The following is a 26,245-nucleotide window of genomic DNA, read 5'->3' on the forward strand; positions in this document are numbered from 1 at the left end:
CAACCCCCCTTAGAACCACAACCATGACCATAACCATAACCCCCGCTAACACTAACACCCCCGGCCCCAGCACCCCGCCAACCCCGACCCAACCAACCCCGACACCGCCGAACCGGCCCGCAAGCGCACCCGCCTCGGCTTCGGCCGCAGTCTCGGCGCAGTCTTTCAGCGTGTTGTGGGCCGACACCATCATACTCAGCAGCAGCAGCAGCAGCAGACCAACCTCAACCACAGCGCCGAGACCCCTCTTGCCTCGTCTCTGGCTGTCCCGGTTGTTTCTCCTGGTTTTGGTCCGGCTGCTTTTGGTCCGGCTGCTCTGGCTGCCCCGGCCGTGTCTGCTCCGGCTCCGCCTGGTTCAGCTGTGCCAGTCTCGTCCGGACCCGTCTCACCCACCTCGCCGGGCCCGACAACCCCGTTCGTGTCGAGCACGCCCATCACCCCCGGCACATCCGGTGCTGCTGGTTCTCTTTATGGACCCGCTTCCCAGGTTCCTGCTCTTCCCGGCCATAATCACGGCCAAGCCCACGCTCACTATAACAGCCACGTCCAAACTGGCAGTCACAATAACGGCCACGGCCTCCCCGTCCTTCCCGGCCTCGTCCCAACTAGATCCGTCTCCGCTGCGGCCAGGGCCATGTCTCCGTTTGGGCTTCTCTCGCGTGGTGTGGGGAGTGTTAGGAACGGTACTATTGGCAGTGCTGCTGGTGCTGGTGCTGGTGCTGCTGTTGGTGGTGCTGGAAATGGTGCTGGAAATGGTGCTGGGAGTGTGCGGAGTGGTGTTCTGGCTGTGGAAGAGGTGCGGAGGACGATCAAGATTTGTTTGGTGGGTGATGCTGGCACGGGGAAGACGGATTTTTTTCGGTGAGCTTTTTTTCACGGGGGTTTGGGGTGTTTTGTGGGATTTTGTGGTGGTGGTACTTTGGTTTTATGGGATTGTGCTAACCTGTGAATTTGAATCAGGGCTGTGATGGGCAGTTCCTTTGATACGGTATGTTACTCTTCCTCGTTCTCGGTTATGGCATCGATGCTAACAATTTAGACCACGACCTCGACTACCGACCTTCACTTCGGATCTGTCGTCGTGCGCACCCGCCACGGCACCGCAGCCAACGTCGAGCTGTGGGATTTCCCCAGTTCCATCGCAACCGGGCATCCGGGTACACTGATGTCGACCTTTTTCCATGCCGCGGTTATCTGCTTTGCCCTGGACGACCAGAAGAACCTGGCCAGTGTTGGGGGTGTCGTGAGTTCTTGTTTCTGTTTCTTCTGCCGTGAATATCAAAAGGGAATTCACTGGGAGTGCTGACTCGAGGGCTGCCAAACCAGTGGAAGCCCAAGCTCGACATGTGCCTACACGACGGCCAGACCTTTGTGCTCGGCCTCAAGCGCGATCTCCGCCCGACCTTTCCGGGGCTGGGCCTGAATTTCCTGCCGCCTAGCAGCCAGCGAGTCTCTCCTGAGATAGTATGTCAACCTCCCTCCATACTACCCTTTCTACCCGATGCTAGATATACAGACTAACACAAACAGGGCCAACAAACCGCCTCCTCAATCCACGCCAACGGATACGGCGAGTGCTCGGTCCACGCCAACGACAATGTCCTGGCCGCCTGGGAGGGCATGGTGCACCACATCGTCAGCAGCCTGGAAGCCCGCGAGCGCACGCTGCGGCATACACGCCGGCGGGAGCGCACCCAGCTGGCTGTGTCGAATTTCTGGGGCCGGTTGGGACGGCGCCGGTTTGGGAGATGAGTATCTCTCTTCTTTGCTCTCTCTAATTTCACGCTGAGGGCAGAGCTGCTGGTGGATAGTCAAGGACTACCTGTTTCTCGCCTCGTTTCTCGTTTCGTTTTTCTTTTCGACGTGGATTTTCGACATGACAAGTCGACACGAGGGTGAATTAGTTTTCTCCTTTTTTTCTGTTTTTTTCGGTCTTGACATTTCCGATAGCTTTGCCGACACCTTTGACAAGGGCAAAGTTCACACCCCTGTTTTGTTTTGTTTTGTTTTGTTTTCTCATTTCAACGTTCATGCGAACGTCGATGAGAACGCCGATGAGTTAGACCTCACGGTTACTCTCCAGCTTTCTCGTTATTTTCCCTGCTTTTTACTCGGTCCGATTCACGGTATGGGATGCAATGGGCGATGGGATGGGCGACAGGATGGACAATGGTATGGACGATGACAGGGACGATGACAGGGACGATGACATGGACGATGACATGGACGATGACATGGACGATGACATGGACGATGACATGGACGATGGATGAGATATGAGTGTATTGAGTAATTGCCGTGTTTGTTGCATTACGATCAATTCAGAGTTTACCTTTCGCGATACAGGTGTAAATACACCCTAACCCTTGAACTTCCAAAAGTGTGGCCCCACTCTCTTCCCGGACTGATTACATAAGTATGATGCTGCTGCAGGTCGAAGCTCAGCGGGCGCTGATCTTTTGCCTCGCGCAACCTAAAATTGACACTTCCCATCGTTCAACTCTGGAACCACAACTCTGGGACCACAACGCGCAACGTCGCACTTCAATGACCACGGTAACACCCCGATGAGCAGCGCCAGACACCACGGCGCCGACAGGGCCAGTCCCTCGTCCGCCGCCTCGTCGTCCGCGTCGTCCCCGTCGTCCCCAACTCGTACACCTCGAACACCCCGTCTCGCCATCCCCCGCGATGCCCGCCCTCTACTCCCGCGCAGTCCCTCTGCCCTGCTCTTCCCGCCTGCGCCTGCGCCCCCGCCTTTGCACATCACCATACGCTTCAGCATCGCCCTGCCGGATCTACATCTTGACATCCCGCTGCCGCAGCAGACGACCGTTGTGGCGCTGAAGCACCTTATTCGCGGGCGGCTTGCTGCAGCAGCAGAGGCAGAGGCAGGGACTGAGTCGGAAGACGATACGAAAGACGAGACCTCAAGTAGTAGTACCGACGACGATACCTCGAATAGTAGTAGTTCCGACGATGACGACGAGACCAATAACATCAACAATGACCCCCCTAAGAAACCCCAGAAACCCAAGAAACACTCACCCGCAGCCCAGGCCTCCCTCGCCCGCCTCCGCTTCATCCACAACGGCCGCATCCTCCCCGACGCAGCAGCCCTCAGCGCGGTACTCAAAGCCCCCCCACCACCTCCCCTCTCCGCCCGGTCCGATTCCAAAGGCAAATCCCCCGCCGGCATCCAGCAGCAACAGCGCGTCTTCATCAACTGCAGCATCGGTGACCCCCTGCCCGCATCCGATATCACCACCGAAGCCACAGCCGCCACCGCCCCGCCGGCCTTGTCCCCGTCTCCATCGCCTATTCCCTCTTCATTGGGTTCCAAACCCGGTAGCACACCCCCCCATCTCTCAGTCAACACCAACCTGGCCCCCCATTCTCTCAGAACCCCCACCACTGCCACCACCACAGACCGAGAAAGAGACCGCGCAACAGGAGCAGCACCCCTAGGCTTCGACCGCCTAACCCAAGCCGGCCTCACCCCCTCCGAAATCTCCACCCTCCGCTCCCACTTCCGCGCCATCCACACCTCCCGTTTCGCTCCCGACACCATGCCCTCGCCCGACACCCTGCGCGCCATGGAAGACGCCTGGCTCGATGGGGGTTCTCATCTGCCTACTACCGCTACTTCCTCCTCTCCCTACGGCAGTAACCTCAATAATAATGGAGAGGGAGAAGGGGAAGGAGGAGGAGGGGGAGTGGATGATGTATTTGGACTGGCGGCGGTGGCGGGACCGTTGATTCAGGGGATGTTGGTGGGGTTTGTGTTTCCTTTGGGGGTGATTGGGTGGTTGGGGAAGGAGGAGGGGGTGTGGTCGAGGAGGATGCAGGTTTTTGTGGTGTTTGGGGTGTTGTTGAGTGTGTCGGTGGGTTGGGTGAGGGGGTTGACGGGGGAGGGTTAACTGAATGGAATTGAGGATGGGGTCATGGTGAGATGGTGATGAGATGGTGATGAGGTGGTGAGATATAATGGTCGAGACGGTGATTAGGTCATGTTCAGGTTGATGGAGAATATAGGGAATAAGGTGATGGCAAGGTTAGATAGGACAGGCATAACATACCGGTGGCTGGTTAAAGCGGGATCCGGGATAGGAGCATTTGATACCCAATACAGCGTGATATTCATTCCATGACAGGAACCATTCCATTGACAGAAAGGAAATATGGGAAGATATTGATGGAGGCTCCGGCTCAATTGACCCAGCTCCCTATCAACAAACTGTAACATCCTTCCTCAGTTTACCAGACCTACAGTGAGCATCTCGAATTAGTTGCTTCCTGTTTCAACCTACTCTCTCACGTACTCTCTGATTCTTCACACCCTCCCTGACTTGTCTTTTACTCTCTCATTCCTCACTACTCTAATCCCTCACAGATACTCTAACAACGAGATCCCAGTTACTTCGACATCTCCCAGTCAAATCTGGTATTCATTCCCGCGTCCCACCAAAACAAAAACCAATAAGCCGACCCACCCCAAGTTACCGTTCAACGCCAGCCCAGCCCAGCCGCCCAGATTGGAACGAAACAGGCAGAAATAAACAACAAAATAACAGGTAACAAACGCCGACGTTTTTATCCCTCTCCCTCTTTTCACCCTGCCTCTCTCCCCTCTTGTCATTCTCTACCATCCACCTCTTTGCCCCTTTCTCATAACTCATTCCCCTCCTTACTGTCGTAAGTCGTAGACAGTGTATGGAGCACAGACAGTGTATGGAGCACAGACAATGTACGTAAAAAGCCTACAAATACAAACTATTAAACGACACAATATCCCGCCTAATCCGCGCCAGGCTCAGCTCAAACTTGTCCTTGAGCTCCTCGCTGCCCATGACCTTGGCGGCTTCGGCCATCTGTCGGAGTAACTCCTCGAGGCGACGGAAGAGCCGGATTAGGGAGCCTTCGTAGGCGTTTGTCATTTTGCTTTTCTCACTGGTTAGCACTGCTTCTTCTTCTGGTATATCTTGGGGGGATAGGGGGATAGGATAGGGGGATAGGATAGGGAGAAATAGGAAGGGATAAGAGAACACACCAAATCTCAGCAAACGGCCTCCCCCCCGCCCACGCCAAAACAGTCTCCATCAACTGCCACTTCAAACTCTGCACATACTCCTCCTCATTCACCTCCATCTTACTCTCGGCGCCCACCTTCGCCACAATCCGCGCCTGCGCCTGAATCTCCCGGAACGGTTTCGCCAAATTCTCCTTCAGCTCTGCCGTCTCGACTTTTTCGTCAAAGATAAACACGCTCAGCACGGCCGCGCAGAGTTCCGGGGAGAGTTCGTTGAAGAACCGGTTGAATAGCAACTCGGCGAGCAGCAGCTCGTGGCCTTCGGTGGAGGAGATTTCGCAGGCGACCCGGGCTTTCATTTGGACTACTTCCGCCTCGTTGATGAACCCCAACCGGCGGAGGACGCGCTTGCGGGCTTTGAGCTCGTCGAGTTGCGCGATGCTGTGGGCCTGGGCGAGGGCGCGTTTGCGGGATTTGATTTCGTCGGTGAGGGCCTGTTTGGCGGTGAATTGTTCCCAGATGGCCGGGAGGGTGGGGGAGTGGTGGAGGGGGTTGGCGAGCAGGCGGGATTCGAGGACTTCGATTTTGCGGAGGAGTTTCTTGAAGGACTCGTCGGTGATGCCCATGTTTTCGAGGGGGTCCACGGGGGGTAGGCCGTCGGGGAAGCGCCGTTGGGTTTCTTGGACCATTTGGCCGGCTGTGAGCAGGTCGTCGGGGGATTGGAGGCTGCGGATGGCGTGCAGGCGGATTTGGGAGATGGTTTTGGTGCAGTGGAGGAGGCAGGGGACGACTTCCCACCGGAATTGGGATTCGCTATCACTGCCGTTGGTGTTGGGAGTCCGCGCTGCCGGGTGGAGGCCCGGGGGAATGGCCGTGTCGAGGGTGCTGGGCCGGGAGGCGATGTTATCGATCGCTGGGCTGTCGGTGGTGGAGAGCTTGAGCAGCACGTCGAGGATGTAGGACTCTTGCGGGGGGTAATCGGGCGGTTGGGGCTGTCCCTGGCGCGTCTTGGGCTTCTTGCGGGCGCGGAAGTCGACCACCAGGCCCCAGCCGTAGTTGACCCCCTCGGGCGTCTCGATCTCGACGAGCCGGCCCATCTTCATGAACTTGAGGCAGTACGTCGGGTGCTGGATGACGGCCAGCATGTCCTTGTTGTACCCGTCCAGTTGCGTGCGCACGCTGTGGTAGTCCTTGACGGCGGCCTCGTCGGCAATGATGATGTCGTTGCGCTTCTGCTGGAGACCCGCCAGCTCGCGTTCGATCTGCGGCACGTTGGACGCGTTCTGGAACTGGAAGAAGCACCGCTCCAGCATGAACTCGGGCGAGATGGCCTCGATGCGCAGCAGGTTGAGGATCATGTTGTACCCCAGATGGAACGCCGAGTTGAGCCGGTCCTGCTGTCCGACCACCACGCTGCGCGCGACTTCCGGCTCAAGCTTGTCGTCAATCATCATGATGACGATACCACGATCGTCCAGCCCACGACGACCTGCGCGCCCGGCCATCTGGATGTACTCGGACGACGTCAGCGGCCGCCGCTGCACACCGTCCCACTTCGTGACCTGCGTAAACACGACTGTCCGGGCCGGCATGTTGAGGCCGATCGAGAAGGTTTCCGTCGCGAACAGCACCTTGATCAGACCCTCCTGAAACAAAATCTCGATGGTCTCCTTCAGGATCGGCAGCAGGCCCGAGTGATGGACGCCGATGCCCTTGCGCAGCAGCGGCAGCAGGTTGGAGATCTGCGGCAGGCCCTTGTCGTCGTCCGACAGCGAGTTCAGCGCGTTCTCGAACACGCTGTCGACCATGCTGACCTCGTTCTCGTTGTTGAACTTCATGCTCGACGTCGCCAGCGCCATCTGCTCGCACTCGCGCTTCGCAAAGTTGAACACAATCACCGGCTGGAAGTCCCGCTTCATGATCATGCGCACCACGCGCGCAATGTCCGTCTTCTCGTCCGCGGCCGCCCCGCCTTTATCGGTCTTCTTGTTCTTCCCGGTGCCCCGCTGCTTCGCGCTCCAGTCGGCCGGGTCCGCCCCCTTCTTGCTCTCGATCGCCGCCATCGCCACGTTGAAGTTGTGTTCCTTGAAGTTGCCCTTCTCGTCCACGATCAGGTGGATACCCTTCGTACCGGCGGGGAAAAAGTAGTTCTGCAGCGGCGTCGGCCGGAAGTCGGTGTACACGACGTGGCATGCCTGCCGGTGGATCTTGGCTATCCACTCGGCGAACTGGAACGCGTTCGGGATTGTCGCCGACAGGAACACGTACCGTACCTTGTCCGGCAGCAGGATGATCGTCTCCTCCCACACCACCCCGCGCGTCTTGTCGCGCATGTAGTGGATCTCATCAAAGATGACCCACGCCACCTCGCGCATGATCTCCGACCCGCGGTACAGCATCGACCGCAGAATCTCCGTCGTCATCACCAAGCAGCTGGCCGTCGGGTTGATGGTCACGTCGCCCGTCATCAGGCCCACGTCCGCAAAGTCCGCCTGGAAGTCCCGGTACTTCTGGTTGCTGAGCGCCTTGATCGGGCTCGTGTAGATGACCCGCTGGTTCTTCTTCAGGCATTGCGCGATCGCGTACTCGGCCACCACCGTCTTGCCGGCACTGGTATGCGCCGACACCAGCACGCTCTCCTCGCGCTCGATTGACGCCACCGACAAAGCCTGGAACGGGTCCAGCCGGAACGGGTACGTCCGCGCCGGTTCCGCGGGCGGCTTGTGTTCCGACAGCGGGATGTACTCGTGGTCGAGATCTGGCGGGAGTGCGACCTGGTGCTGGATGTTGTGTGACAGCACGAGCGAGCCCTCTTCGGTGGATGGCGCAAACCCTTGCGCCGCGTTGACCTCTCTTGATTCGGCCGTTTGAAACGTGTCGGTGATGATGGGCTCGGCTTCGTCTTGGAGCTTGATTCTCTTGCTGTCGCCTGGTCCTTCGTGTGCATCGCCGTTCGCTTCTGATGTTTCTGATGTTTCTGATGTTTCTGCTGTTTCTGCTGTTTCTGCTGGGGCCATTTCCTCGTCTTTATCGACTGCTGCCGCTGTCCCGCCGCCACCGGCATCGTTACCGCTACCATTGCTGTTCCCAGCGCGGTCGGTCATTTCGACATCGCTGGCGTCGGCCTTGCGCTTGGGCGCGCGAGGCTGCTCCTCGAACACGGCAAAGAGGTCGTCCATGGTGAGCCGGTCGGAGACGCTCCAGCACGAGTTCTGTGTGGCGGGGTTGCTCGTTGAATCGATTGATCAATCGAGAGACGGCCGCTGCTTTTTAAACTTTTTTTGGGATGATGCTCGGCGACTTGCCGATAAAAAAAGTTGCTTGCTTTGGGTGGGGTCCACATTTCTGCCGCCTCAACATCCGTTCCTGGGCCAGAGCGGTGAGCAGCCCAAAGCGTCATCTTGGCGCGCCTAATCCCCAATGGGTTTAGCGGCACTCCCAATGCAATGACACCTGGCGGACCCACCTCCAAAAAGTTGAGCTCGCCGAGGTCCCAAGCTGGCAGCTGCGTGCTTCCCTTTTCTTCCCGCAAGCCCATTCCCGGCCACCATTCTTTCCACCTTTCCCTCCAAACCCGTCTCTTAGACCACTTGCATTGGCAAACATCCACCATGGCCACCAAGCTCTCGCTCAAGCTCAGCAATCGGGCGCCCAAGAAGCCGATCCGCCGGCTGCCCGAGTCGGTCGAGCTGGACCCCAATGCCACCGTCGAGGAGGCTAAGGCGGCCATCGCCCGCCTGTCCGGCTTCACCGACTACAACCGCATCGGCCTGTACGACCCGGTGTCCAAGCAGACGCTCAAAAACCGCCGGGCCCTGGTGCGGGACGAGGCGGGGGTTATCTCTACCGGCGAGCTGGTCGTCAAGGATTTGGGTACGTCTCTCTCTCCTTATCTGTCCCTTGTCGCTATCTATCTCTGGGGATTCATACTCCCTACTTGGAGATGTAGACCTACACAGAATGATTGCTAATAACAACAGGCCCCCAAGTCGCCTGGCGCACCGTCTTCGTGATCGAGTACTTCGGCCCGATCCTCTTCCACGCCTTCATCCCGCTCGTCCGCCCCTACATCTACCTGATCCCCCCCTTCGACTACAAAGACGAAGCCACCACCCCCATCACCCAGGTCCAATGGCTGCTCTTCGGCCTCTTCCAGCTGCACTTCCTCAAGCGCGAGTACGAGACCGTCTTCGTGCACAAGTTCTCCGCCAACACCATGCCCGCCCGCAACATCGTGCGCAACTCGGCCTTTTACTGGCTCATGGCTGGTCTGCTGTGCGCGCTGGATATCTACGCCCCCGGCAACATGGCCGCGCGTGAGGAGCTGGTGCCGTTGGATTATGTTGGGTTGGCGTTGTTTGCGGTGGGCGAGACGTGTAATTGGATTGTGCACCAGCATCTGGCGAGTCTAAGGAAGCCGGGCGGTACGGAGAAGGGGATTCCGAATTGTATTGGGAGTGGGCTGGTGACGAGCCCGAACTATATGTTTGAGGTGCTGGCGTGGGTGGGGGTTATCTTGATCAGCCGCAGCTGGGCTGTTGTGGCGTTTATTTGCACGGGGATTGTGTACATGCGCAGCTGGTCGCGGGGGAAGGAGAAGGCGCTGCGGAATGAGTTTGGCGATCGGTACAAGAAGAAGCGGTACACCATGCTGCCGGGGCTGATTTGAGTGCAGGAGCACAGGTGTAGGGTAGTAATGTAATCGTGTACGATGGTGTCCGGTCAAGGGTGTTCTGGTCAAGGGTGATCAAAAGGGGGTGTACGATGGCTGGGGAGTGAAAGTATACTATAGATTCGTAATTCGTGAGTCGATGGATTCGTGTTTCGTTAGTCATAGTTCATGATTTGTCCTGTTTTAAAAGAGTATCCAGTTCAGATATCCTCCCCTGGTACTAGCTCTGGCAATGGAACAGTCTCTGGCCGGTCTGTCATCAACACATCCCCGTCTCTGTCCCTCCGTTCGGGCTGTTTTCCTTTGACCTTACTGTCTCTGGCCGCATCTTCGTTGTCTTCTTCCCTCCCTGGCGTCTCAACTTCCCCCTCTTCATCCCGACCATCGCCCCCATCTCGCTCCCCATCATCACTCCCACTATCCCATTCACTCCCACTCCCACTCCCACTCCCCCCTTCACTCCCCCCCTCGCTTCCATTCCCGCTATCCCCCTCCCCCTTATCCCCCCTCTTCCCCACCAACCTTAGCGTCTCCTCCAAAATAACAAACTCCCTCTCCAACATCTCCGCCCAATTCTGCACGTTCCCAATCTCCTTCACCTTCCTCGTATGCGTCTCAGCAAGCCGTGCCAACTTATCATTCTCCCTCTTCAACCCGGCCGTCGCCCTACCTAACTCCCGCTCCTGTCGCTCGATGGCGGCGTTGTTGGCGTGCAGTTGTGTGGCGCGGGTGCTGAGTTCCCGGTCCACTAGGTTGCCTATGCTGGCGAGGACGGCGGAGCGGGCTTGGTCGATTTCGGAGGGGGTGCTGAGGGTTGAGGGGGTGGGGGGGAGGTGGGAGGTGGTGGTGGTGCTCGCTGGGGGGTGGGGTTGGCTCGGGGGGTGAGGGTGAAGAGGTAAAGGCTGGAGTTGGGGTTGGTGGGGGATGAGCGGGGGAGAGGAGAAGGCTGTGTGGGAAGAGGGAGGAGGCTGGGTGGTGGTTGTTCGGTGGGAGGCGCTGCTGCTTGGGGCGGTTGTTGTTGTTGTGGTGGTGGTGGTTGTTGTTGAGGGGGTAGTCGATGCGGCGATGCTTGGCGTAGGAGGATGCTGTTGCTGTGGTTGTTGCTGATGCTGCTGCTGTTGCTGATGCTGCTGCTGTTGCTGATGCTGCTGCTGCTGTGAAAACACACCCTGAGAACTAAGCTGATACCCCGGCGAAGCCGTCGAGGTCGAGACAGATACCGACACCGACGACGACGCAACCGACGGCGAGCTCACGGGCTGGTAGCCGTTCCGTCGCGCATTCTCCCGTCCATCCTCCAACGTACTCTGCTCCTGATTCTGCTTCACACTAGCCGGCGACCTCCCTGACGACCCCGACCAGAAGAACGAGAACAAGCTGGCACGCCTCGGTCGTTCGTTGTTATTGCCATTGCCGTTGGTAGTACCGTTGCTATTGTCGTGGGTATAATGGCTGCTGCCCGGCGACTGGCTCGTAAACGACGAAGGCGAAACCGCCGTGGCCGTTGTATTCGTCACAGACGGCGCCGAGGGTTGCGCCGGGCTGATGGACGCCGTGGTGAGCCGCATTGGCGCGACGGTGGAGGGCATTTTGGTGGTTGTATCGTTTCTTCGAGATGGATGTGTGTGTATGCGTGTGAAATAAAGAAGCAAAGTCGAAAATGAAAATAAAATAAAATCGTCAATTGGAATCGCACACCAAACAACTAACTATACTCTGATCATGCACTCGCGCAGTCCTATCCCAATTGACCAGCCTGCATTTCGCGGGACGGATGAAGTGTAAGAGCGAGACAATTGATGCGGGGTGATTTGCTTCGTGACGAGCAAGTGAATGGTGAGTGGTTGAGAACCTGAGTTGCGGTCTGGAAACCAACCAAGCACAGCATATGAGAGGCAGCCTAGATATGCACGACACCGACCTGTCGTTGGTCACAGTCACTAGTGTAGGACATACATACAAAAGCCAGCCAATCGAGCATTTGAGACACACCACCACATCGGCCATCCACAGGTTCGACTTCACGACGGAGAAAAGTGCAGACTCGGAGAGCACCCCATGCTTAGACAAAGTCGCAAAACGCCAATACGCTGTACAGTACAAGTACAATACATCGGTATCCTAATCGCCCCGCCAAACTCGCTGTGCAATACACAACCCACAGCAGTTTTGATCAGGTACACGCTCATCACGGCCGTTCGTTACTCAGAAAACTTGCCCAAGACATAGCCCGGCTTGTCAGCAACCATCCTTCGTTTCCTTTCCTTCTATTCCTCCTTTCCCTCCTTTCCTTCCCCCGACCCCATCCCGGTTCTGTTCCTTTCATTCCTTTCCCTTTTCCACAACCCCCGATCATCCCCATAATCCCCCCGTCATCCCCCCACCCAAATGCATCCAGAGAGCCAGAGTGAACCAATGACCAAACGAACCAAAAACAAGACATTACGGATATCCTATGCTCCCCTTTCCTTTCCTTTCCTTTCCTTCCCCCCAAGTTTCCCGAAGAACCAGACCAGACATGCCAAAAAGAAGACAAGAAAAAGACTCCCCAAAAAGAGGAGAGCAAAAACAAAAACGCCATGCACCGCTCGAAGAAGACGCCAGGCCAGTCAACCGCAAAAAATGTGTGAAGACGTACAGGCATACAGACCGTGCGCAAAAAAAAAAAGAGAGAAAAAAACCGGATAAGATGACGGGAAAGAAAAGAAAGCTCAAGGAAGTAGAAAGGTAGAAGTAAAAAAAAAAGAGAAAAAGGACGCCCTATGCGCGTCCATATATCCCAGAAGTCCGTTTAATAACCCACCCCCCTCCTGTCCCCATTCCCATTCCATTCCTACCGACCGCGTCCAATCCGATCCGTAGTATCCCATCCGTAATCTATCGATCCATCTCATTCATATCCCAGAACGCACGTCCCTCCCTTCTCTTGTAGCGTATTCATCCCCCCCCCAATCCTTGCTGTCGTCGTCGTCGTCGTCGCCGTCATCGTCCCTCCATCAAAGACACCACCCCCTAAAACCCCCCAACAACCTTCATATTCCCACTCCCCCCATTCAACCGAAACGGCAGCGGCCCCAACGGCCCGGCACCAGGACTCAACGCCGAACTGGGCGTCACAGCCCCGTCCTGCGAGCCCAGGCTGCTGATCGAGTTGGCGCTGGACGCCGTCAGACTGGCTGTGGAGCTGGAGTTCATGGTGCCGCTGCGCGAGGGCAGGTTGCTGTTGTATCCTCCTCCTATGCCTCCTCCTACACCTGCGCTGCCGCCGGGGCCGGGTAGTTGGGTTCCTCCGTTGAAGCTGTTTCCTATTGCACTGCTGTTACTGCCACCCAGCGAGGAAGCCATGGTGTCTGATCGGTCCCGGTCGCGGTCCCGGTCCCGCTCAAACACTCCGGAAAAGGCCAGGGAAAACGACGCGCTCTGCGGTGTCGACGGCACCGTCGCCTGCACGGCCGGCCCCAACGCGGCGCTTTGTGGAGTCATGGGTAACTGTTGTACCGGCGTAGCGAGATGAGCCGCGTTCATCATGTACGGCGAGGTGATAAGCCCGCCGCCGGCGCCCACAAGCTCAGAGGATGACGAGGAGGATGAGAATGTTCCTCCGCCCTGGCGGAGGAGATACGCCCATGGTGAGGACATCATCAGGTCGCAGGTGTCCTTCATGCTTTTTTGGATGGGCCGGAGACGGGCTTTGGTGTCGGCGGGCAGCTGGACGTCGCTTTGTAGTTGCATGATCTTTTTGATTAGGACGTACCAGGAATCGATGAAGCTGTTGCAGAGGCGCCAGAAGGAAGTCTGCGTCCGGATGCCGGGCTCCTTGAGTTTGATGGATGATAGTCGCGCTTTGAGCCCTTCGGTCTGCTGGATTGACGTGTTGCACTTAGCGACGAGCGCTTTCCAGCATTGCATGCGGTGGTCATCAGGCGAACGTAGCGGTTGGTTTTGCTGTTGTTGCGCAGTGTTGTGGTTGGTGATGGTAGTGGCCGTGGCGCGCATTGAGGACATGAACTGGGTGTTCATGGTTGGGAGGACCTGCATAACCAGCTCGGTGGTCTTGTGTAGGGAGAGGAAGATGCGCTCGAACATGCGGTCCTCCTCGGTGAAGTCGGCCGAGAGATTGCGGGTGCCCGAGGTAGCCGAGGCAAAGGACTCGCCGGACCGCGGCGTCGCAGCACCCGTCATGGTCGGCCGTCCGGACGCGTTGATCATGTATGGCATCGACACGTCCGTGGCTACCCGCAGGTTACTCGGGTTGTACACAAACGTGCCGTTGCGAGACCGGTTCACGATTCGGTCGGCCGTCGGCGTGACCGAGTTCTCTCGTGAGCGCGGCTTGATCGTCTCGCCAACTAGATCCGGCCGAGAGAAGGATGGGACGGCCCGGTGCTGACGGATGGCCTCGGGAGCGGCCTGCGTACACGTCACACGCAGCTCCATGATGCTATTATAGAGCTGCGTCAACAGGGTCCGCAAATACCTCGGGTCGCCGTTGTCTAGAAACAGGTCGACGTTGCTCATCAGCAGCGAGCACACGTGCGTGTACGCGCTGATCAGCGTCAGACACGCCCGCTGAACGTGCTCGTTCTCCTTGGGCCCTGAGGAGCCGTCGTCCCCCAGCTGCTGCTCATGGCGCTGGATCTCAATTTCCAGCTGCACCACGTGTGCCTCGGTGTTGTACACCACAATCTCGAGGTTCGACCGCCGCGTTGTGCCGTCGTTGGTCAGGTTGACCAGCGTCTTGATCATGGGGTGGATCTGGAAGACAGAGTACAGAATCCCCTTGGCGGCTTCCAGTACCGGGTCGAACAGTTTGGACTCTCGCCGTCGTTCTGGCAACACCGACAGCCGCCGGATGTACACGGGCCGCTGGAGAGCGGGTTCGGCCGGACTGCCCCCGTTGTTAGGGCTGTTCACCTGCGCCTGTAGCGCGGACGGCCCGTTGCCTTGCATCGCCGACCCGTGGCTGAGCCCGCGGTAGTGGCTGAACCGGTTGCTGCCGTCGATTTCCTCCAGCGTACTGAGCTCTGATCGCTTCGAGACAATGCCCATCCGCCGCGACCTGCTCTCGGACCGCTCCCGGCTCGATGTCTGGATGATGGTCTCCGAGTTACTGCGCACCCGTTCGTTTGGGTTGCCAATCGTCAGCGGCATCGCCCCGGGCCGGCGCTGGGTCGTATTCTGCTGCGAGAGCCCGCGGTAGTGCGATCGTGTCGGGATCGGGGGTGCTCGAGGCGGAGCCGGGGACCGGAGGTCCGCAATCTCACTGCCATTGACCTTGATCGGGAATCGCCCACTAAAGACTCGCTTGATCGTGGGCCGTGGCGTCTCCGTACCTTCCGTGCCGCTCTCCCCCGGCGAGTCGGACCGCCCGCTAGCTTCCTGCTTGAGGAATTTCTTAATCACCGCCGTCGCTGCCACCTCTTCGTTCTCTTTCCCAGACCGATCGCCGGCCCCGCCGCTTCCTTGCACTTGTAATATTTCCGGCGGCGGGTATTGGAGGGGGTTTCCTTCCAGTTTCACCACCGACAATGACGGCATATCCGCCATGCATAGCGGCAGATGTGTAATTTTGTTCTGCGGTATCGAGAAAACCTTGAGGGACGATAACTTGACAATCTCGGGGGGGAGCACCTGTAGTTTGTTTCGGCCGAGGTCGAGGATTTCGAGGGATTTCAGATCGCACAACTAAGCAGGCCGTGTCAGTTGTCAGTTGATACCCAGAGAAATATGTCGGGGGGGGCGGGAGTCGGCAGTCACGCACGGCAAGCGGAAACTCCCTGATCTTGTTTTGCCTGACGTTCAGGTACCGCAACGAGGTGCATTCGGAAAATCGAGTCGGGAATGTCTCCAGGTAGTTGTGAGACAGCGCAAGTCTGTTGGAAACCCGATCGCATTAGCTTAACCTTCACCACATCCATATCTCGCACCCTCTCTGGCCAGTCCAAAAGAATCAAGAAAACAGAAAATCCCTACCGCTCCAATTCATCCTTAATAACATCCACCACCTCCTCCGGCAAATTCTGAATCTTCTTCCTACTCAAATCCACCGTCAACCCCGGTTTCAGCGTCAACGGCGTGCTTCCCACAACACCGCTCGCCTCAGCCGCCTTGGCCTCATTCTCGTGGGCCACGCGCATCGCCTCCTTCGCGATGGCCAGCACCTGGCTCGGCGAGAGGGGCTGCCCCGCCGAGAGGGTCGATGACGACGGCACATCGCGCAGACTCGGGACCGGAGGCGGCGGGGTCGGGTTCGCGAGCGCCGCGGCCGCGACGGCCCGCCGGGCTTGGGCCGGGTTGTCGGGGAGGCCTCGGGGGTAGTCCATCTCTTCTTCCTTTTTTGCCTGAGGTTTTTTTTTTTTATTGTCGGTTGGCTGGGTCGTCCTCGCTCAGCCCGCCGAGGGGGATGACTCGCGAGATGCAGCGAGGACTGCGGGATCCCGTGGAATGGAAGGGGTACGCGCCCTGTACGTCCACTGTCCAGAAAAGCCAGGACTTTTGTAGGGATATCTACTTTTTATCTCTTTTTTTTTTTTTATCAGGCCGGTCGGCGAAGTGGTACCAGCCGGTCGGGCGGGTTCATGGCGAGACCAGCCTCCTTGCTCCGCGGGTCGGTCGGTCGGAACAGGGGCCCTGGGGAACTTGGACCGTAGCGGAGAAAAAAAAAGTGACCAGGTCGAATCGAACAACAACCCCCAAGCGGTGAGTGAGAAAAAAACAAGACAAGACGGTCGACCGCCAAAAAAGGGCACAGCAACGCAACGCGGCACGTTGGAATCGAGCGTCCAATGGCGGGTAAGGTAGGTAGCGACAAGACGGGGCGAATAGTTGAAGTCGACGATGGGAATGGGAAGCAAAAACACGAGGAAAAAAGAAGGACTGTCGTCGGAGCTTCTCCCGTTCGGAAGCGGAAGTCGTCGAAAAAAAAACTGCCCTTTCCCACCTTAACCGCAGTGACAGATCGAGCGGGTGGGTTTGGCCTGGGCTGGGCGGGCTGTGTTGCGGCTTTCTCTGGGACGTCGTCTCGGGCGGCGCCCCCCATGTCAGGTCGCAAAACGCCCAATATAGGGGTTAGTGTAGGGGCACATTGGGGTGCATGTCACAAATTGACAAGGGTTGTGCAGCCTGGGGTGCGCCCGCGAAGAAATCCAATGCATTGGCAGCGCGCATCGAAGGTGAAGATGGGACCCGACGGTTGGTCGGTTGGGGGGGACCCCGCTTTGTGTGGCCCGTGTCGGGTCCCTTTTTCAGGACAACACGGGGCGTGCATGGAGCATCCTCGCAGCCGAGAACTTGTCTCTCAGCAGAGCGAGCAGGGTTACAAAAAGCCGTTGTTGCTGCAGAACCTGGACGAGGCACACTTCCGAGTTCCCATCCGTCCGTGTTCTGACATCGACCCCTTTCAGTTGCTCACTCAAGCCCAGGGAGGCAGAAGGAAAACACGACGTTGATACGCGCTCCGGATCGGGACTGATTGGCTCTCGACAGCGTTGCATTGGATGCGCCGAACCATCACAAAACGCCAGCGTTTCGGCGTGAAACGAAACAGACGTGACGTTGGAGGCAAGAGAGGAGGACTCTCGGGAGAGGGCGCCGATTGGGCGTCCTGTGGCGTTCCGACGGTCTATTTTGCACGTGGAATTCCCCCAATCGATCGGCCCCAGTGGAGGAAGGGAATCGGTACAGAGATACGATGAACGTTATGCTCCTCCATGACGCTGTCCGGTTCCTCAATAGCCCGTCTATAATTCAACGAAATATGCCCATCTCTGCTAGGAAGATGTCGACTTGACATGTTATTACACCAAACCCACGATCAGTCTCACGCGACAGCACGAGGCTTCTGGAAAAGGTCTTGGCAGGGGCTCGAGGGAAGACCCTCGCTCAGATGTTCGGCGCCGGTCTGACCTTTTAGGGTGCCACCGAAAGGGGTTCCATGAGATCGGACGAAGTGGTGGTGTCGGACTTCAGATTCTAACCCTAACCCTGCTTGTGAAGCTCTGTTCTGGTGGGGCCTCCAATTCAACCTCCAAACATCACTGAACAAGTCGACAGATTCGAAAGGTAATCCAAGACTCGGGGTACGAGTTAAATTCCGGTCTTATTTGGCCCCCAAACATCGTCGGGTTCAGACTTTTTGCGTTCTTTCGTTTCTCGTTTGTGCCTATTTGCGTGCCTTCTGTTACCTAGTTTGCAGCACCGGATTAAGCCAGGCAAGCTCCAATATTCGGCCGAATCAGGCATTCAACGACAACCTCAGGTCTGAACGCAACATCAGGGTTGGATCGGAAATTCTCCGAAATGCAACATCAGGGGCGTTTGATGGACATGAAATAAACGTCATGCCGTGATTGTTGAAAGGAAGCGAGGAAATACGGACATCATGCCCCCCGGCCTTTCGAGGAGCGACTCGCTGCAGGACATTGACTTTACACTGCGGCGACAATTTAACAAGACTTCTTTTAGGTGAGTACTTCATCGCAAAGAATTAATTGAAGAATTAATTTTTACCACCCCAAAATAAAGTCAAGATTGTAGAGTCTAACATATCCAGACCACACCAACGCGAGATTATTCTCGCCGCTCTCGATGGGAAAGATGTCTTTGTCCAGGCGGCTACGTCGTTCGGCAAGAGTTTATGCTTCCAGCTGCCCGCCGTCATCAACACAGGAAGTAGGTCACCAACCGTCAACTTGGTTTGAACGTATGTACTGACTCTTTGTCCAGTTACCATCGTCATCTCCCCACTTCTTAGTCTTATGGTAAGTTGTCGGATTACAACCCATCATACTCACGATAAAGTTGATCCACTTACACCAACCTAGATGAACCAAGTCGAAGCCCTCCGCGCAGCCAACGTCGACGCCCGCACCCTCAACAGCAACATCCCCCTCTCGGAGCGCGACCTCATCTACCAAGACCTCGCCACGGGCCACCCGCGCACACGGCTGCTCTACGTAACACCCGAGCTCTGCTCCCTGGACCGCTTCCGCGACCGCCTCAAGCTCGTCCACAAACAAAAACAGCTCGCCCGCATCGCCGTCGATGAAGCCCATTGCATCTCGGAATGGGGCCACGATTTCCGCCGCGACTTCCAGCGGCTCTCCTGGTTCCGCGAAACCTTTCCCGATGTCCCCATCATGTGCCTGACCGCTACCGCCAACGCCCAAGTCCGCCAGGACATCCTATCCACTCTGCGACTACGCCCGATGGACCCTACCCAGACTGCGCCCGATCGACTTCGCACCTTCACCATGACAGCCCACCGCCCCAACCTCCACCTCGAAGTCCGTTTCACCAGCGACAGCGCCGACGACCGCTTCGACGACTTCGTGACCTGGCTCAAAGGCGTCTACACGCGCCGCGACGCCCCGGACCGCCGCGCCGAACTGGACGCCACCACCGCCGAACGCACCACCAACGTGCCCGGCATCATCTACACCACCTCGCGCGACGAATGCGAGTCCCTATCCGCGGCCCTGCGGTGCGAGGATATCGGTGCTCGCCCTTTCCATGCGAAGCTAGCCAAGGAGGTGAAGGAGATGACGCTAGCGCGGTGGATAGCGAATGAGCCCGGGTATGATATTATTGTGGCGACTACGGCGTTTGGGATGGGGATTGATAAGGAGAATGTGCGGTTTGTGGTGCATTGGCGGTTGCCGAAGAGTTTTGAGGGGTATTACCAGGAGGCGGGGAGGGCGGGGCGAGATGGGAAGGCGAGTTATTGTTTTTTGTACTATGCGAGGGAGGACAGGGATCGGGTGTGTAATATGGTGATGCGGGAATCTGGCAGTGGTGGCCGAGACCGTGACAGTGGCAGTATTGCTCGGGGGGTTGCCGAGTTTGGGAGGCAGGCGAATAGCGGGAATAAAAAGGCGCGGGTGGAGAGTTTGAACCGGTTGGTGGCGTATTGTGAGGATACGAGTGGGTGTCGGCATGCGGCGATTTGTAGGTATTTTGGGGAGGAGGAGGTGCCGGAGTGTGATTATGCGTGTGATTGGCATAAGGATGCGGCGGGGTTGAAGAGGAGGATGGTGAGGGGGTTGGCGAGCGAGGAGTGGGTGAGTACGCAGCGGGAGGAGGGGAGGTATGATGATTATTATTATAGTGATTAGGGGCGGATGTCAGAGATCATTGCGCGCACGTTTGATGTTGACTATTTGGCGGTACGGTTTCAGGTTCCGTTCTGAAGACTTTGCACCATCAAAAGTTTGGCATACCCTGATATTATGCGCAGCCGGCAGGTTGAGTCAAGAACATGTAAAACAGTCGAACATACTAATCAACCCACCGTCGCGAGGTCAACGGGGAGACAATATATCACTCGCTGAAGTTGACTGTAATTACATGGACATACACCGTGGCTGGTCTTCTGTTATAATCCCCCTTCTCAAACCCATAAAAATAAAGTCCAACCAAAAGAGTCCAAAAAAAGTCAAAAAGTCAAAAAGCTCACCCCCTACTTCTCACAGTCCCCCCTATACAGAGGGCGAGGCATAGTAGAACAGCTACGAAAACTCGCAAGCGGGTTTTACAAGTGCAACAACCGGGCTCGAACCCGGGCGCACAGATTCTGTGGTGTACTAGTTCAAACATCCACAGCCTCCCCACTACGCCATCCGGCCGGGGCCGGTGTTGGTTTTGGGGAGGCGGTTGGGAAGAACTGCGCGCGGGGGGGTTATAAGGGGGTTGTGGGAGATGGGAGGGAAGGTGGGTGAGTTGAATTTTTGACGGTATTATTTGTTTGTTTTCTCCACCAGTATCAACACCATCTCATCTCTCATCTCTGATTATCACCTCCATTTACTCCATTCACTCTTCAACAGGCTCCAACAGCTCCGGCCGCTCCTGAATCAACCCCTCCAAATTCCTTTGCCACTGCAACCACACCATGCCCTGCAACACCGAATCCGACAAATCATCCATCTTGCTAACCATATCCTCCACCGCGTAATTCTCCTCCTCCCCCTCTTTCCTTTTCGCCCTTCTCTTGCCCACTCTCTTCCTTTCCACCGCCTCCAAAAACAACCCAACCACCTCTTTCGCCTGTTTCCCATCCGCCTTGACTAGCCCGGCCCCTCCTCCATCATTCTCCGTTGCAAGAAACTCACTCAGCATATTCACCTTTTCCTTTTTCAGCAGTTTATAGGCAGCCGCCGCCCCCGACGTAGCCTTCTTCTTCCTCTTTTTCTTGTCTGCCGCACTCTCCTCTTCTTCTGTGTCTTCCTCATCCCCAAGCTCATCCTCATCAACAACCCCCTCTACAAGCCCATCCTCATCCTTCGCCCCCGCCGACGGAAACAAATACCCCGCCACCACCTTTGGCGTGACACTCTCCACCACCACCTTTCCACCCCCATCCACCCCGTTCCTCTTTCCCTTCCCCCCTTCAGCCATATCAATCTCAATCTCGGTGGCATGTGCATGAAAATTCGCCATAGCAAAAGCAGCATGCAACATCGCCTCCAACTGATTGACCCTCACCGTCCATTCCAGGACTGCAGAGGCACCGCCGGTGCGGAAGCGTTGGCGCTCGATGAGGATGTGGGTTGGGCGGAGCGGGAGGAGAACGGTTTGGACTAGGGTGGCGGTTGTTGAGGCTAGGGTGGTGGGGGTGAATGCTGTTGATGTTGACGTTGAAGGTTCGGGCTTGCGTTTGGATTTGGTGGGGGTTGAGTCTTCTTCGGGTTCAGCTTCGGCTTTTTTGGATTTTCGATTCCGGGCTGGTGGTGTGGGTGGTAATGGTGATGAAGACTGAGCAGCGTCCAAAGGGAGTGTCAAGTCCAAACGGTGCCAGGCATGCAGATGCACCGGGGAAGTGAGCAAGGCGGAGGGTTTAGCCGGGTCCGCGAACGACAAGCTAGGCAATGGTTTCTGCTTCGTCTTGCTCTTTGTCGTCTTGGGCAGCGGAGCCGGGGTGAGTAGAGAGAAAGCAAAGTTCTTGAGGCCGAGGTCGATGCTTAGGATCCGGGCCGAGGGGGGGGTGGGCTGGAATTGTTGGGCGGCTTCGCGGAGACGGCTGACGAGGACGGTTTTGGCGCCGGTTTTGGGGAGGCCGCAGGAGGCGCAGAGGGATTTGAGGGTGCGGGAGTTTTCTTTGAGGAGGGGGAGGAGGGTCATGGTGGCATGGTGGTGTGTGTATCTTGGGCGAGGATGTAGTTGGTGTTTGGTGATTTAAAAAGTTTAGAAAATGATAATAAAATGGGAGAAAATTGAGATAAATTGGTTGAGGGATAAAGAGATATGGAACACTTAGACAACCCACATCTAGTTGTCTTGTAACAGTGAAGCCTGTTTTACTTTAGGGACTCTCAGTTGAAATACGGTCTCCTACTCAAGACTCAAGAGTAAACAATGAAGTTCATTAATGCTGCCGAGGAAGTTCATCAACCCTAACCCTGACCTAGCACAATTTGTCATGAGTGAATTGACGTTCAAATTCAAGTGGGGTCAATTTACCCCGCGATGTCCCCAAAGAGCAGCGTTGGAGCGATTCCAAGTATGGGCTTCAATCTACTCTTGGGTACACAGCAGATGGCTTACTGAGCAATCTATATCCTCTAATGACCTCTCCTGCTGCTGAATAACCCAAACACTGTATGTAACCTGATTTGGAATCGCATTGCGCCTTTCGCATCCATTCCGAGCTTCGACCGGGCGCCTCGCGGGCCTCGACCGGGCCCCACGCTGCAAGTTGCGCCATCGAAAGCCGGTCTTCCCTGCTGGGCAGGTGGGATTTGTCAACCATCTGATGTGCTGCGTATCGGCCGACCTAGCTTTGTCAGGTTGTATGTACCACAGTAGTTTGTAAGGTATAATAGCCCCTCCACCCCCCCCGCCATATTCTAGGACCTGCTCGCCATAGAGACGAGTTTGATTCTCCATGCAAGCCTTTTCACGACTCGCCCGACGTCCATTGGTTTCGTCCCTACCCGCAGCCGGCCGCATCAGCACGCTATCTCGCCACTTTTCGCAGACATCCCTCGCTATGGCGCCCGTTTCCAAGGAGACCGACTTCCTCGTGATAGGCGGCGGAAGCGGCGGCCTCGCTTCTGCGCGCGCGGCCGCTGGTAAGTTTGGTGTCAAGGCGATGGTCATTGAGGGGAATCGCCTGGGCGGGACATGCGTCAACGTTGGGTAGGTTGTCCCGCTATCGTTCTGTTCCTATTCTTGTTCTGGTTCTCCTCCTCGTCTTGAGCCTTAGACTAACAGAAACAGCTGCGTGCCGAAAAAAGTCACCTACAACGCCGCCGCGATAGCCGAGACCTTCCACGATGCCAAGTCCTACGGCTTCTCCTTCCAAGAAACGGCCCCCTTCGACTGGACCACGTTCAAAAAGAAACGCGACGCCTACATCGTCCGCCTCAACGGCATCTACGAGCGCAACCTAGGCAACGACAAGGTCGAGTACGTCCATGGCTGGGCCAAAGTTCTCTCCCGCAACGAAGTCGAAGTCACCCTCGACGACGGCAGCAAAACCCTCGTCCACGCCAAAAAAATCCTCCTCGCCGTCGGCGGCCACCCGACACCCGCCCCCCCAATCCCCGGCGCCGACTTCGGCACCAACAGCGACGGCTTCTTCGACATCGACACCCTGCCCAAGAAAGTCGCCCTCGTCGGGGCCGGGTACATCGCGGTCGAGTTTGCCGGCATGTTCAACGCCCTCGGCGTCGAAACCCACCTGTTCATCCGCCACGACACCTTCCTCCGACACTTTGACCCCATCATCCAGGAGGGCGTGACCAAAGAATACGAACGCCTCGGCGTGAAGCTGCACAAGCAGAGCAACGCTACCAAGGTCGACAAAGACGCCGCGTCGGGGAAACTCACGATTCACTACAACGAAAAGGGCGCCGAGCAGGTGCTGTCAGACGTAGACCACCTGATCTGGGCCGTGGGCCGCACGCCCGCAACCGCCAACCTGGGGCTCGCCTCCGCCGGCGTGGATGTCAACGACCGCGGGTATGTGGTCGTGGACGGCTACCAAAACACCAACGTCGACAACATCTTTGCGCTGGGCGACGTGACGGGGCAGGTCGAGCTGACCCCCGTAGCCATCGCGGCGGGTCGCCGGCTGGCGGCCCGGCTGTTCGGCCCGGAACAGTTCCGCTCGCTGAAACTGGACTACGCCAACATCCCGTCGGTGGTGTTCTCGCACCCGGAAGTGGGCTCCATCGGATTGACGGAGGCGGAGGCGGTGGAGAAGTATGGAAGGGAGAATCTGACGATCTACAAGACGAACTTTACGGCGATGTACTATGCCATGATGGAGCCGGATCAGAAGGGGCCGACGGCGTATAAGCTGATTTGTGCCGGGCCGGAGGAGAAGGTGGTGGGGTTGCATATTTTGGGGTTGGGCAGTGGGGAGATGTTGCAGGGGTTTGGGGTGGCTGTGAAGATGGGCGCGACGAAGGCGGACTTTGATAGCTGTGTTGCTATTCACCCGACGAGTGCGGAGGAGTTGGTTACTCTGAAGTAGATTTTGTTAGCTGAGAAGAGATATATACCAATGGGTGGTGGCAGTTGAATAGATTTGTTATCTAAGTGGTTACTGACAATTGTGAACACATTGGGAATAATTAGAGTACATTGAGCGTTGTTGCATTACATTTCGTACATCTATCTATCTTACAAGCTCCAGTTACTTGTACATACAAACTCAACGTTCGGCCTCCAATCAACGGGCACTCAACAGCTGTGACACCTGTCATATCGACGGGTGTCTTCCGGCGCGGACAAATATATCCTTACCGTCCAGCCAAACCAGCCCAAACCAACGTCTACACTTTATCCATCCCATACCCTATTAATCTCCTTCCTCAACATCTCCCGTTATCCTTCTCCTCTTATTCATCCCTCAGATCGACAGCCATCCTCCTCATCCATCAAATACCAACTCATCCCAATTCCACAATAGCCAAGTCAAACCCTCGACAACAAAAGAATCTAGACATTCCCCCACACCCCCTCCGCAAACCCCCTCAACTCCCTCTCCCCCAGAACCACATCCCTCTTCGTCCAACCCCCCTCCTCTTCCTCACCCTCACCAAACCCCAAAACCATAGGCCGTCGAAACAACTTTTCAAACCGCAACACCAGCGGTTCACCCTCCACCTCATACTCTTTCGACCCGTCCTTGTTTAGGCGCAGCTTGATGGTAACTACGCCGCTTCGGACGGGCTGGAGGCGCCACCCTGCCATTTCATCATCCTCACCCTCCTCCTCATCCTCCTCCTCACCCTCCTCACGATCCGGCCAAACATACCTCTCCTCCCACTGCTCGACAACCAGCGTCTGCCCTTTAGTATCCTTCCGCAAACAAACAAGCAACACAATCTTCACAGCATGCCGCGAAATACAGAACCACCTGTTCATCATGACACGGCGCATGCCGCGGATGTTGAGCGAAGAGTGCCGGGAGCATTCGATTACGAGAGAGGGCCAGAGGGAGGTGTGGAGGATTGTGCCTGCAATGGGGGGGGTTAGGTTGGGGGAGAGGTTGAAGTTGGGATTTAGGTTGGAGTTGTGGTTGAGGGCGAGTTTGATGAGGGCTTTTTCGAGGTCGGCGAAGGGGTTGACGTTGTTGTTGTTAACCTTGTCGTTGTCGTTGTGGTCGTTGTGGTCATGGTCGTTGTCGTCGTGGTCGTTGTCGTCGTGGTCGTTGTCCTCGTTGTTGTTGTCCTCGTCATCGTCATTCACTAGACCGAGTGAGGGCATGGAGGTGGTGGACGGTGTAGGTGAAACGGTAGACGGGTTAGTGTTGATGTCGATGCCATTGCCGCCGTTGTTGGTGCTATTGACGTTACTGTTGCCGTTGCTGTTGTTGCTACTATCGACGTCGTTGATGTCGCTGTCGCTGTCGCTGTCGCTACTATCAGGGAGACTTGCGACTTCGAATTTGGCGCACCAGCTGAGTGAAAGTGGCTTGCGGTTCTCGTCGAGCATCCACACGGGGACCTTACGCCAGCGGTCGCGGGGCCACTCGCGGGGGGCACGTGGGGGCGTAGGGGCCCGGTTGTTGGGGTCGTTGAGCATATCCTCGGTGCTGTCGGTGTCGAACTCGTCGTAGTTGGAGATGCGCATCTCTAAGTCGCCGTGTCGGTTGCGATGGTACCTGTGGCCGCGGCTGGGAATGGGGTTGGGGTTCTGCTTAGCCTCGCTGTCGTTGTCGTTGTCGTTGTAAGTGCTATTGTTGTTGTTGTTGTAGCTGGGCGGCGCCTTGTCGGCATAGGGGTCGATGATGATATAGCTGCCGGGCTCTATCATGCCCGTCTGCTGGTTGGACTCGTCCTCGTGGGTATCCGGGTTCTCGGCAGAGGTAATAGCAGCAGCAGCAGCAGCAGCAGTGTCTTCGCCGTTGTCCTCTCTACCCTCTCCATTAGCCTCTCCATCATACTCCTCATGAACCTCCTCATCCTTCTCATGAACCTCCTCATCCTTCTCATCAACATCCTCATCCTTCTCACCATCCTCATCCTTCTCACCATCCCCACCATCCTCCTCACTCCCCCCCCCCAAAAAATCCCCCTCCATATCCCACCCATAAT

The 26,245-nt window shown here is 56.8% G+C and overlaps 10 protein-coding genes across 10 annotated transcripts in view; 5 read left to right on the top strand and 5 right to left on the bottom strand.

Annotated features, from left to right (window-relative positions):
* Positions 1 to 70: 70 nt before the first annotated feature.
* C8A04DRAFT_31238 (P-loop containing nucleoside triphosphate hydrolase protein) lies at positions 71 to 1,752 on the top strand (the record flags this gene model as incomplete). The annotated part of the gene is made up of 5 exons (XM_062781689.1): positions 71 to 861; positions 961 to 988; positions 1,040 to 1,243; positions 1,327 to 1,464; positions 1,531 to 1,752. Coding segments are annotated over 5 exons (1,383 nt in total), but the record flags the coding sequence as incomplete, so codon positions are not given.
* Positions 1,753 to 2,567: 815 nt separating this feature from the next.
* C8A04DRAFT_39283 (DSC E3 ubiquitin ligase complex subunit 3) lies at positions 2,568 to 3,920 on the top strand (the record flags this gene model as incomplete). The annotated part of the gene is made up of 2 exons (XM_062784531.1): positions 2,568 to 2,934; positions 3,055 to 3,920. 2 exons carry the CDS (start codon positions 2,568 to 2,570, stop codon positions 3,918 to 3,920), a joined length of 1,233 nt encoding a protein of 410 aa, XP_062634514.1.
* Positions 3,921 to 4,760: 840 nt separating this feature from the next.
* On the bottom strand, positions 4,761 to 8,208 carry C8A04DRAFT_14317 (rRNA-processing arch domain-containing protein; the record flags this gene model as incomplete). The annotated part of the gene is made up of 3 exons (XM_062778044.1): positions 4,761 to 4,941; positions 5,051 to 8,033; positions 8,100 to 8,208. The coding sequence occupies 3 exons, from the start codon at positions 8,206 to 8,208 to the stop codon at positions 4,761 to 4,763; spliced, it is 3,273 nt and encodes a 1,090-aa protein (XP_062634515.1).
* A 432-nt stretch (positions 8,209 to 8,640) lies between these two features.
* Positions 8,641 to 9,698, top strand: C8A04DRAFT_39285 (3-oxo-5-alpha-steroid 4-dehydrogenase-domain-containing protein; the record flags this gene model as incomplete). Its single annotated transcript, XM_062784532.1, has 2 exons — positions 8,641 to 8,902; positions 9,010 to 9,698. 2 exons carry the CDS (start codon positions 8,641 to 8,643, stop codon positions 9,696 to 9,698), a joined length of 951 nt encoding a protein of 316 aa, XP_062634516.1.
* Positions 9,699 to 9,901: 203 nt separating this feature from the next.
* C8A04DRAFT_31243 (uncharacterized protein) lies at positions 9,902 to 11,290 on the bottom strand (the record flags this gene model as incomplete). Its single annotated transcript, XM_062781690.1, has 1 exon — positions 9,902 to 11,290. The coding sequence occupies one exon, from the start codon at positions 11,288 to 11,290 to the stop codon at positions 9,902 to 9,904; it is 1,389 nt and encodes a 462-aa protein (XP_062634517.1).
* A 1,423-nt stretch (positions 11,291 to 12,713) lies between these two features.
* C8A04DRAFT_14285 (RAM signaling pathway protein-domain-containing protein) lies at positions 12,714 to 16,024 on the bottom strand (the record flags this gene model as incomplete). The annotated part of the gene is made up of 4 exons (XM_062778035.1): positions 12,714 to 12,949; positions 13,025 to 15,386; positions 15,463 to 15,574; positions 15,675 to 16,024. 4 exons carry the CDS (start codon positions 16,022 to 16,024, stop codon positions 12,714 to 12,716), a joined length of 3,060 nt encoding a protein of 1,019 aa, XP_062634518.1.
* Positions 16,025 to 18,081: 2,057 nt separating this feature from the next.
* On the top strand, positions 18,082 to 19,813 carry C8A04DRAFT_31245 (P-loop containing nucleoside triphosphate hydrolase protein; the record flags this gene model as incomplete). Its single annotated transcript, XM_062781691.1, has 4 exons — positions 18,082 to 18,164; positions 18,253 to 18,371; positions 18,426 to 18,460; positions 18,524 to 19,813. 4 exons carry the CDS (start codon positions 18,082 to 18,084, stop codon positions 19,811 to 19,813), a joined length of 1,527 nt encoding a protein of 508 aa, XP_062634519.1.
* Positions 19,814 to 20,510: 697 nt separating this feature from the next.
* C8A04DRAFT_14314 (mitochondrial resolvase Ydc2) lies at positions 20,511 to 21,818 on the bottom strand (the record flags this gene model as incomplete). The annotated part of the gene is made up of 2 exons (XM_062778042.1): positions 20,511 to 20,888; positions 20,955 to 21,818. 2 exons carry the CDS (start codon positions 21,816 to 21,818, stop codon positions 20,511 to 20,513), a joined length of 1,242 nt encoding a protein of 413 aa, XP_062634520.1.
* A 763-nt stretch (positions 21,819 to 22,581) lies between these two features.
* C8A04DRAFT_14318 (uncharacterized protein) lies at positions 22,582 to 24,177 on the top strand (the record flags this gene model as incomplete). Its single annotated transcript, XM_062778045.1, has 2 exons — positions 22,582 to 22,835; positions 22,917 to 24,177. The coding sequence occupies 2 exons, from the start codon at positions 22,582 to 22,584 to the stop codon at positions 24,175 to 24,177; spliced, it is 1,515 nt and encodes a 504-aa protein (XP_062634521.1).
* A 467-nt stretch (positions 24,178 to 24,644) lies between these two features.
* The window catches only part of C8A04DRAFT_31248 (uncharacterized protein), a gene marked incomplete at both ends in the record, with an annotated part of 2,261 nt that continues 660 nt past the window's right edge, over positions 24,645 to 26,245 (bottom strand). The window contains one exon of the mRNA XM_062781692.1: positions 24,645 to 26,225. Within this exon, the coding sequence (XP_062634522.1) occupies positions 24,645 to 26,225 (1,581 nt within the window). The remainder of the gene's footprint in view (positions 26,226 to 26,245) is intronic.

This window comes from Dichotomopilus funicola (genome assembly GCF_033296635.1).
Source record: "Dichotomopilus funicola strain CBS 141.50 unplaced genomic scaffold C8A04scaffold_63, whole genome shotgun sequence".
Classification (NCBI taxonomy): Eukaryota; Fungi; Ascomycota; class Sordariomycetes; order Sordariales; family Chaetomiaceae; genus Dichotomopilus; species Dichotomopilus funicola.